Genomic DNA, 12285 nt, shown 5'->3' with positions numbered 1-12285 from the left:
AGAAAAACGTAAAGGATTTGCTAACGAGTTTCACGCTTATTTGATAGTAAGTAATATTAAACAATTACTTTTAACTTGGAACATCAATTATCATTTCATTTGAATTGAGAAAATAATACATTTTTTTGTACTTAATAGAATTTGTGTATTCCTACTTTCATTTTGAATACAAATTACAGGAAACGGTAGCAATATGGCTGTATTGCAATTATCGCCATCAGAAATATTCTTCAGTCAAGATTCTATTTCAATTTATTTTGGAAAATCTACCCGACATCATAAAACAATGATTGGCGAAACACTGGATGACATTTTATCCGGAAAATTTAAAAAAACAGATCTTCCACCCATTAAAGTGATTAAAAAAAGGGTTCGTGGGTAACAGCGGACAACCGACGGCTGTGGATATTTAAACAACTCCAAATGCTGGGGAAATGCGATAAAATTGGTGTTGAATTTGCAACATATATCAATCCGAAAAAGAAATTTATTTTATCCAGCACAAGAGTAAGAGGAAATGCAGGAGGGGATCTATGGAAATCTTCACTATCAATTTTAACAAATGAGCGTGAACATTCAATTCCAAGAAACAGGAACCATCAGGAATTAGAAAACAAATATCAAGCACAAGCTTCATTGAAATCGATACCATTAACAGATCAGACAAGAAAAACAGAAGTGGAACGATCATCGGAATTGTCTTCCAATGGATCATCAAGTAGAGAAAGTTCATTGAGTGATTATAGAGGCGTACGTAGGAAGGTTAGGCACACAGCTTCATCTGCGACCCGTAGGTCGAGAGATCAAGTAACACCAATAAATTCTTACAGTTCAACAAGTCTACAAAGAAGGTACCAAACGTCGGAGAAGTTTGATCTAAAAGCCCAGTCAAATAAAGCAACCTCAGTTAGTATTGAGTATAAAGACGCAGCAGCTAGAAGCATAAAGGAGGATCTTATTTGTCGAAAGAAGGGTACATATGCAACATCTAACCAAAAAACTATAGTGGATAGAACACGTGCTTATACTCTAGAACAAGATAAGTTTTTTGAAATTAGAGAAACTAAGCAGCAGCTAAGAGGAGACTCTACTATTCGAGAAGACACTCCTGACGTTGAAAACACGAATCAGTACGTTCAATCGCGAGAACATACGACAGAGAAGCAAACTCTAGTGCAAGAAAAAACGAGTATCATTGACCCGTTTGATGTGAAATTCGCATGCAGTTTATCTGGTACATTATTCTTCGATGGAAAATCAATCGGAGAAAATTTTGACAAATTCTTCCATTTTGAGCCCCGAGAAAAAGCTACGTCTTCTCTAAAAGTATTCGAGTATCAAGGAGAAGTTTATTCAGAAGAACATTTTTATCTATGGTTTCTACAATCAATTTACAGGTTTTCAGAGAACTTTGCACTATCAGTAACATTTATTCCACGACCAGTCAATATTTCTTCGATCTATTTATGCGATTCTTTGAAATCTGAGGACCGGATTGGTGGGGAAGAGTGGAAAAAGCATTCTACACTAAATAGTCTTTCCACAAAAAAGAGAATGCGTCTTGAGGTCAAGAATATCATGTATTCGACGAATTCTATTCAGGATGCATATAATGGACAGTCAATAATTAAGAAAATCATCGATGTGTATTCCTCTAAATGTTGTATACACGAACTCAATGTAGTGGAATATGATTGCAAATTCTACGCATTGGAAAACAAAAAACTTTGGGTCCTGAAAAACGCAGATGTTGTAATGGGGCCACTGACTGTGACCGGGAACGTAAAGATCAGCATGGATTATATCATGTTTCACAGCTTTACCTCTGATAACATCAGCGAGGTGGATATTGAGATGGACATAAGGAGGCATACAGCAGAAGAAAGGTTTATGCTGGAATATATTCGACGGATGAAAACATCCTAATATATTTCCATTCAGTATATATTTCCCCTTATGTAAGCATTGGAAATCTGCGACGTTCAAATACCTATGTATACACTTAGCTAATTCATGCACCATGAGCATGAATATAAAAGTCATCACGCACGCGTTTTGAGTATATTTATTTTTTAAGATTAAATAAAAATTTTAATTTTACATAGCCAATTTGATCAATACTTATGAAAAAATATTATCAAATTATATTTACTCCTAAATTAAAAAAGAGTTTTTTTCTACAAAGTTTCGGGCACTATATTTATAGTCGCAGAGGCGAACTAAATAACATGTTAATTTTTCATATCCCTAACTTAAAAAGTATATAATGGCTTAACAGCGACAATAAACATATATTTTATACAGATAGACAACACCATGAAAATAAAAATATAAGCTAGCGCACGGTAGTCGATTTTTTCTACACTCCTCAGTGTACTTTAGGACGGCGACATCCAAAATTAAACATTCAATGCTTTAATAATTATAATTCACTGTGAAGTTATAGATGTATAGGAGGGATATCTCTTGTTGAAATTGATATGCAATATGTAGGCCCCATATATTAGGCACATGAGAATCAGAAGTAAAATGCGAAACCTGCGGCTATGACTTTTGTGTTTACACAGTGAAATTGCAAGTTACAGAAGGGAGGTAAAATAACATGAAAAGTAGGTGGATGGGACATTGTAAGATACACATCGGTAAGTTTCTGACATGTGATGGTGCAAAATGCACACGGTACGGAAGGTCAACCTTTTGCAGGGAATTGGCTGGGGGTCAAAAAAGCTGAAAAATCATGAAAAATTAGCAAAATATGAAATGGTCAAAATCTCATAAAAACCAGTATGTAGAGAATTTTACAGGTTATTGACTAATAATTTTCTTCAGAAATTGGTGATTGGCCTAATAAAGAGTGAATTAAAGGTATTTGTGCTGAATGGGAACTGAAGATATTCTAGTTACAGAGTTCCGAAGACACGCATCCCCTGGCTACAATGAATTGTATCAAACAAACTGCCCCGTGCCACCATACGATATTTAAAATGCCATTTTTTAGGATTTAGTTATGGAAGAGAACTTCATATTTAAGCCATTCATGATGTGTTTGATTATAGTCTTATAGAATAATCTAAAATAGTAAATCATTTATAAAGAACAAAATGGCATTAAATAAAGTAAAATCTGTCTTAATAAGTAAAACATATCAGGAGTTTATCTAACAAAAAGAACTTTGTAGCATAGATGACTGAATAATATTTAAATTGTATATAATATCCACAAAACAAAAAATACAGTATAATTCTTTTTTTCTAAAAGAATTTTATAAGTTAAATTACAAACATAATTTTGGTAACTAAATGTAGTAATATTGATAATACATTGTATTGAAATATTAACAACAATATATATTTTCTTTTTGTATTAAAAATTAACATGCATTGTTTTATTTTCTATTTCCTTTTATATTTACAAAACCTTGCAATAGTTAAACGTGGATTGTTTGGATTATGTATAAAAAACCAGGCCGTTTTAAATATATGTATATACTTAAAACACTAAGCTATATAATCTGATTTATGCATAACGTGCATAATATAAACTACTTAGTTATGTTTTGTTTTCGATAATACATTCTTATTCTAAGTACAATATTAAAATAATTGCTTTAGTATCTCAGTATGTTTTAAATGGAACCCCTATCGCTTTACATGTACAAATTTAAGAAGACATTCAATAAGGGGTAGGTTTTCTAAATATGAACTGATGTCTGAAGAGTTAAATAAAGTTTTAGGATAATTGTGAAGAAGTAAAATAGCCTGATATCATGCCATTTATATTAATTAGTTAATGATATAGCAAACCAGAGCCTCAGAAGCTATCCAGTTATCTGCTAATAGAACGCCAATGACAGGTGAAAATAAATTAGTCACGAGACCTTCCAAAGAGTAATGCTTTGGAGAAAATTATTTATAAGGATTAAGGGACCAGGATAGCCATCAACATAAAATTACAATTTTTGGTGACATTACATCAATGATTACTTGGTGTTGAAAGTATAAATTCCACAATTCACTGAATTTAGCTACAAAATATCATAATTAGTTTTTAAAAAACCCAAAACTGACACAGGTGACATAGTTATTGATTTATGCAAATATTGTAAATATAAATCTTAAACACTTATCATTGTCTAATAGGAATTAAGGTGGTATTTTCTTTGTTATTTATGTTTATTTTGTTTTCATTAAATATATTTATCAGAAGTATTTATCAATAATATCAAAGCATACTGTTGATGAAAATAAAGACATCAATTTTTGATTAATATGTACTTATTAAGCTGTTTTTTTCCAAGTTAGAATTTTCGTTTTCTCATAAAAAATCTTTCATTAGTTTATGTAAGTCATTATATATTCAATAAGATGAATAAGTTTCATTGAAATTGAATGTTAGGAAGATATTTTCCTATACGTCCCTAGTATCATGACTACCTCTAGTCACTCCAAGTACATTACACTTAATCTGATAAAGTCTATACATGTACATATTTATAGTTTTAGTAACCACACGGTCATGAAATACGTCTTTAAGATATTTCAAATGCTATTTTCTTTCCAGAAATAACATAGAACTTAATTATTTTTTAACAATCATCTCTTGTTTGAAAACATTAAATAATCTAAATAGTAATAAATAAGACGAAACATTAATCATTAAATGCCATTAAACATTTAGCTATTAATTAACATTCCCTTGGGTAGGTATTTTAATTCTATGAAATAATTAATGAAAAAACAAAAACATAAGAAAACAACCCACCAAAAAGAAAAAAAAGAAAGGGTTGGTATATTCTGTATTTTTGTGTTAATTATGGAATAACTTACAGTACTTATACGATATACGTTTAACTGCATGTATGTGTAAACAGACAACTTGGCATTACTCTGAGTGTGGCATTCTGATATTTCATTAAGTTTTGTTTAGATATGGAATGTTGAAAAAAACAATATCATACTAAGACAATACTTAAATTACTGTTCATTGCCATTTAGCAATGTTTTGAATCGAAATCGAAAGTGAAACTTCTTGATTTTGCAGTGTAATGTACAAAGATAACACGGCCTATCGCTTTACATGTACAAATTGAACAAGACAATCAATGCGGAATAGGTTTTCTGAAAATGGACTGACTTGATAAAAATAGTTTTTGGAAAATTGTGAGGAATAAAAATAGCCTGATATCATGCTATTTAATGGAGTGTTAATGTAAAACAATTGACTGACCAAAAACTCAATATGCCTGAAGTACGACTAGCTCCGTCTGAAATATATTTCAGCCAGACTTCAATTGCAAACTGTTTTAATGGCGCATCCAAACATTCAGGGCGTTCTATTGGAGACACAGTTGACGATATTCTCCTCGAACGATGCAACATCAAAGATATCCAAAAAATTAGTGTGGTTAAGAAAGGGAAAAAGTGGGTGACGGCAGATAATAGAAGACTTTGGATATTCAAAACTCTTGAGTCCTTAGGACACTGTGCTACAATTTCAGTCAAAGTGAAAACGTGGCTATGTAGTAAGAAGGATGTCGTTTCAAAACACGTTAAGTCCGGGGAGATCCTGGGGGTGTCTTCTGTTTGTTGAAGGTAAGGCTTTCTAAAACAATCATTAATGAAAGCAATTTTTGAGCATACTTTGTAGTCGCTGCGTATTTTTTCATATCCATTTTATTTTTCAGAAAGAGGAACACACGGCTTTTCACCGTGTACTTTTTGCATTGTCAAAGCTCCATTTAGAAGCCTATTAATCTTGAAACAAGGGATCCGAATGTGAGATAATTGATGTAAAAGACGACAACACTCAAAGTACGTAGATTTCCAGACTGTGAAAGACAATCCTGTATTGAATGAGAATCAAGAGACCTATGAAGTTGTTCTAAAAAGGTTTTATCAAATACGAGATGAATATTCTCTCGACCAGGTACAGGGAATCGGGAGGAAGAGTGGAGCGGAGCTTCAACCTGCTGTCGCCTAATTTGTGCAGCACAAAGACAAAGAAACAGACGTGCAATCCTCGACCCAAAGTCAATAAGCTATGTGGCTTAAAGAATAATTCTTCCAAATGGACGTGATCGTTTGACGTTAACACTTTATCCACTGTACAACGTTTCTCATAGAAAGAGAAACAGATCTGATAAGACTGAGGTAGATGAATATGATTTTCAAGCTCATCATTGCCCTGTAAAAGTTTATTATTTTTATTCATTATAGAAATTAAACTGGTATTAATACGTTAGAGATATTCATGTATCTAGAATGTGTAAACAAAGTGTTAATTACAATAAAAATGGTTTGATTTGTCATTACTTTTTCTTCAGGACAGGATTTCATTCAATTCAGAGATATGATAAAAATGTTGCCTTTTTCGCGATATAATTGCAGAAATTATCAAATGATGTTTTAATATTACATTTGTTGCTAAACAACTAAACCTGTGTAGTCAAGGTACTCAATGTGACATAGGAAACAATTGTTTTATGCTTTTGCACCAACATCAATGTAAGCAACACGAACTCCGACTGTGACTAACACATTCTTTTTTATTAATCGGGGGGTTCTTTCGCATGTCACTAAACACCAATTAACGTTTTAAGAATTTACTTCTACACGTAACAAGCATTTTATTTTCGTAGTTGCCTACATTCTTTTTGCATAGAAACTTTACATATTAAATTTTTGAGCAACAATAAAAAAGATTTTATTAAATACATGTAATTATACGTTACTTGATGAAAATTCAACAAACTTAATTTGAAAATCATCGTCGATTTTTTTTACAGTGTAGGCTTTCTTACAGTTTTTCAGTAAGCTTTAGACAGTAATTAACATGACAATTTACATATGTACCATGACTCAAATAAGCTCAAGTCTATTTGAATTTCAACAAAAGGCCAATGGGCCACATCGCTCGCCTAAAGAACACTTCTATATCAGTTTTAAAAAAACCACAACATTTTCCTTATGTATACCTGTGTTAAACATTGAACCCCCCTTGGACCCAAGTATCAATCGCGGGGGGGGGGGGGGGTATTAAGAATCTTTATATATATATATATAAATATATATATATATATATATATATATATATATATATATATATATATATATATATATATATATAAGCTTTGGTGTAATTATTGGAATTTCTGGTGCAGTAGTTTTAATAGTATCTGATCCATATTAGGACCAAAATATTTAAACCTTGAATATCATTTATGTATCAAATACTCCTATATTAATTTAAAGCATTTTAGAGTAAAAAAAGATTTACCTAGAGAAATTTTCAAAAAAATTATTTACTATGCAGTAATTAATTAACGATTACATTAAGGTCTATGGGGACAATTCCATTTTTTTAAAATGAAAATAATAAACACTAAGATTATCAATCAATGCTTCTGTGGAAAAGTGTATTTTACTTCGGTTAAGGCGAGCTATTAAAATCTCTGTGTGACTTTTAATGTAATCTATTGCATGCATCATATATAATATGAATCAGTCTCTCTCTCTCTCTCTCTCTCTCTCTCTCCTTTAAAAATGTACATTTTTTCCTAATTTACTTTTTGAAAATTTTCAATTAAAATATGTTACTGAACACAAAAATCTTCGTATACAGTTATTTTGAAACTTTTCTGTTTCAATGGTTATTCTATCACACATTTTGTATCTTTTATGAGATCACAATGAGAATGTGCTGTTGAAGTTTGGGCTGACTGCACAAAAATAGACATTAAAAAACCTGGAAAAGTTTCTATTAAATGCCGCAAGAATAGTAACCGGGCTCCACGAGTACTGCTTCAAGAAACTCATTATATTTTTAAACAGGTTAGGGACCTTTGGAACATAAAAGAAATATAGCTAAAATAATAAATATTTACCAGATGGACACTAATTTAGTACCTACATGTACTTATATAAAGAACACTTTTCCTGATACAAGAGGCAATGTTTCAAGTTACACAACTAGGAGATCTCGTAATAATTCTGCTCCGAAATTAAGATAAGAACTATTTAATAAATCATTTATTCCTGATATTGTCAGACGATGGAATGACCTTACTCTTAACACCAGGGAGGTAACCTCTATTTAAATATTTAAAATATATGGTAAAGCCTCAGAGATATCTTTCCATTGGAAAACGATGTTTTAACACAACTCACACATGATTGAGATACAACTGTATTTTAAACTCTGATTTATTCCGCGGCTATTTAATAGCCTATCCAAACTTTTCATGTGGCTTTAATCAAGATGCATATCATTTGTTTTTTGTCTGTAAAAAGTATGCAAAAACATTCTTTAATTAATAACCTATGCGCATTACATTATATTCACTTTATTGATGCACATTTACTACAATTATGGATGATACTTTAATTTTTGAGATTATACAACTTTTCTTGAGTAAATGTAGTCGCTTCTAAAATAATGTAATATTTTATGTAGCAGACTGTCAATTTATGAATAATTATATTATTTTTATATATAAATGACGATATTTATAAAATTCATTGTTAGGAGAAGATAACCTAAGTTATTTAGAACTTGTGTCTAATCCATTTGATTTAATAAATATCATATGTTCAATTCAATTTTATTTACTTGAAGTCGGCCACCTTAAATGAAGTAAAGTCAGTTTTCTTGATGTCACAATTGCATGTGGCTGTTACAAATAATAAACACCGGAAAAATTTAATAAAAAAACATTTTATCGACATCTAAAATATCTAAAAATGATATAAAGAATCTTTAAAACAGTTGTTAAATATATGTTGAAAAAAACCCGGCTATACATTGAAAAAAAAAGATCCACAAATCAACATTTGGAATATCATAAACAATGATTCTTGACCTATAATAGGATCATTGCTAAATATATATCGAAACAATAATGTTACTATACCTGCTTATTTTTAATTGCCATCGCAATTCGAGAAAGCTTGTAGTTATAAATCAATCCATACAAAGTAAGGAGGGAATTTAAAAAATCACAAAAGAAAGTGTATTTTAAACTAAAATAAGCTTACTTGTTTGCCATTGAGTACTCCCAGATAGTTTAAATGTGTAATTCTAATCAAACATTTTCTCTTAAACAGAGTAAAAATATGAAGTCAGCGTAATCAAATTAATGAGCTGCTTCTTTCAGTTGCTTTCAAAAATGAATATATTTTGCAAAGATTAATTAAAAGATCGTTTTAAATATTATCAGTGTGTGTTTTGGCCCACTGTGTTCAGATACACTTTTTCATTCTATGCTTTATTTGAACTTTAAGAGTAGATACTGATTTCTTTTTCAAATTCGTTTACAAACAAACATAGACCTACTGTTTATAAATTCTATTCTATGTCTTGATGATATTGTACCTTTGAAAGAAAATTTGAAGCGATTTTTATAACGAATTTCCTAGACAGACACGGGAAATCTTCATTTTTACGCAGGATAAAGTCTGTATAATTTATTTGTAAATATATTATATTGAAATCTATTTGTACCCCTCTAATACAATTTTCCATCTAAAATAAGGAATAACAGTTATTTTTCAATCAGATCGTCGTCTTCTTATATAAACTAAAACAACTTTAGGCTCATAAAAGCCTCAAAATAATTATTTATGAATAGTAAGTCTGAGATAAGATATTTTTCTTAACTTTATCTAACAGATTTATTTTTTATTTTCCAGATCTATCTGAACATATCATCAATTACTTTCATATAATAGTAATAGTTTTACTTCTCTTAAAATATGTATAAGAATTCAAACTGCTATCTTATCAGCTTGTGACAATATTCTATTGGTCAGAAGAGATTTGTTACCTGGCATCATTGACTAAACCTAAACTAAGACACGAGGTTCATATATAGAAAAAATAATTCACTAGTATTATAAACACTTATAGAGTATACGCTGTCCATTTCCAAATCAACACAAAGACCAGTAGTATCAAATCGAAAATAAAACTTATCGATCTTGTTTAAGTTTCATAAATGAACAAAGATAACACGATTTCTACTCCGTCAATTGATATCTACTTATCACAGATCGTTTAAACAAAGGTTTTCAGAAAGCACGCTGTTATCAAAACGGGCCTTAAAATAACTTTTGGAAATTGCGAAAATAAAAATAGCCTGAATAAATGATATAAATAAGTCGTAAAACATCTAAATTAGTTATGAAAATCTCACCATGGCTGAATTACGAATAGCTCCTTCCGACATTTATTATAGTCAGTCCTCAATCTCCAATTGTTTCAGTGAAGCATCCGAGCATACAGAAAACTCTATTGGAGACACAGTTGACGGGATACTACTCAAGCGATATCGAATTGATGATATCCCCAAAATAAGTGTGGTTAGGAAAGGGGATGTGTGGGTGACGGCGGACAATAGAAGACTGTGGGTATTTAAGACACTGGAATCATTAGGACAATGTGCTAGGATTTCCGTGATCATTAAAAAACGTATCAGCAATAAAAAGAGTGTGGTTCAAAGAGACATCAAAGTCAGAGGGGATCCAGGGGGTATCTTTTACAAATTAAAGGTGAGACTTTGTGATGTAAAAACGATCAAAATACAATGTACTCTATTCTAAAACTGTGTTGCTCTATATTTTCGTGTGCTTTTTTTTCAGACACAACATCAAATGAATTTTCACGACGTCCTTCTTGCAATGTCGAGGATATGTTTGGATACGAAATGAATTTTATATCAACATATAATAGGCATTGACATAAAAAGACAATGGGAAAATTAGATTTATAAAAATTACTATGGGGTGAAATTATTATTTGTATTCGATATAAGCAAACTTTGTTACATGTATATTTAATTTCCATTATATACGTATTTTCAAATGAAAATAGTATGATCTTCATTCCTACTGCAATGTACAGTATATTGTTCAAAATGGTTTTTTTTTTTAAAAATAAAATCAGAATAGATCTACATAGCATTACTTAAATCATCTTTCTATTTTAGTTTTTATGATCACAAAGTGACCAATTCTTGTCATTTTTATCCGTACTCATATCATATCGTATTTGTGGAATAAATGTTCCTGATATTTTCAAAAAAGGAACACTTGTTCCACAACAAAACAATATTTTATTAACGCGATTTCGCGGTTCTTATGATTTCGCGAACATTCTTTCAACCAAGAAAAAAGAAAATCTCTGGAAGATATCTTGCATTCAAAAACAACAACAATTCTTAACGTATACAATGGTCAATCTATCGTCATAAAATTATCGAGGTGTATGTATTCTGAAACAATCTTTCACGAACTTAGTGTTGTTTGATACAATTACAAGTTTCATACATGTACACTGTAAAATAAAAGAAAACGACTTGGATTGTCTATAGGTTGAAATAATGCCACTCACTGTAACTGGAAACGTAAAGATATGCATGGACTATGGAATATTTCACATGATACGCACATGATAAAATAAAAAATGTGGAAGTAATATCAGACGGAAAAGAGACATACAAACGAAGAAAGATGTTTACCTGAATATACCCGACAGATGAAAACTTTCTAGTAATACGATGCCTGGAATTCCGTTGAGAGGTTAAACGTAGACACTATGTTTGACAAAGAATAATTATGATATAATGAAAGCAATGCAGAATCTTATTAAAAAAGAATATCTTAAAACATTGACAAGATCAAATAACAAGAATAACCAAATTGTCTGCACACTATCATATTTTGTCAAATCGGTTTTGTTTTGTTTTTGTGTTTTGAGTACTCGTTTAATTGATTATTCATTATGACCATAAATTTATTGCGTATCATTAGTTTAGTATGCATTAATTTATTTGTAGCCAATTAAAAATTAAATTTGAAAACCTGAGCTCAAATCGTGTCTAGTTCTCTTTAAAGGTATATGTGGCGTATTTTTCATGCTAAGAAATATTTGATTGATTGATTGATTTAAATAAGTTATATAAAATATATCTTTACAATACAATTCGCAGTTTTTATCAATAGGGTTAAAAAGATATTTAAATTAATATATAATTTTTATAATTATTTTCGCGTCCACAATAAATACAGCATTTGAATAAAACCCGCCTTAAATCGGCCACGTGATACCACGCTCAGTCTATCACAACAACAATGGCGACGATGAGAAAGATAGGTATACCCGTAAAACCGTAAAGTTTGACAGACTTGGCCAAGAAAGAAAAAAGAGACAGACTGACAGGATAGGAGCAAAGGGAAGATTGTCATCGGAGAACATGTAGATTGATGGAATAGGAATTAAAACCGAGTTAAA

The 12285-nt window shown here is 30.8% G+C and overlaps 1 protein-coding gene and 1 long non-coding RNA gene across 2 annotated transcripts; both read left to right on the top strand.

Moving 5' to 3' along the window:
- Window positions 1-5687: 5687 nt before the first annotated feature.
- LOC128184882 (uncharacterized) lies at window positions 5688-6302 on the top strand. The gene is made up of 2 exons (XR_008243785.1): window positions 5688-5810; window positions 5926-6302. It is a non-coding gene; the product is annotated as an uncharacterized LOC128184882 (long non-coding RNA).
- Window positions 6303-10142: 3840 nt separating this feature from the next.
- LOC128185075 (uncharacterized) lies at window positions 10143-10966 on the top strand. Its single transcript, XM_052854747.1, has 2 exons — window positions 10143-10544; window positions 10635-10966. The coding sequence occupies exons 1-2, from the start codon at window positions 10191-10193 to the stop codon at window positions 10701-10703; spliced, it is 423 nt and encodes a 140-aa protein (XP_052710707.1). The 5' UTR covers window positions 10143-10190; the 3' UTR covers window positions 10704-10966.
- Window positions 10967-12285: the final 1319 nt, after the last annotated feature.

This window comes from Crassostrea angulata, chromosome 5 (assembly GCF_025612915.1).
Source record: "Crassostrea angulata isolate pt1a10 chromosome 5, ASM2561291v2, whole genome shotgun sequence".
Classification (NCBI taxonomy): domain Eukaryota; kingdom Metazoa; phylum Mollusca; class Bivalvia; order Ostreida; family Ostreidae; genus Magallana; species Magallana angulata.
This window is presented reverse-complemented; position numbering and strand designations above follow the sequence as displayed.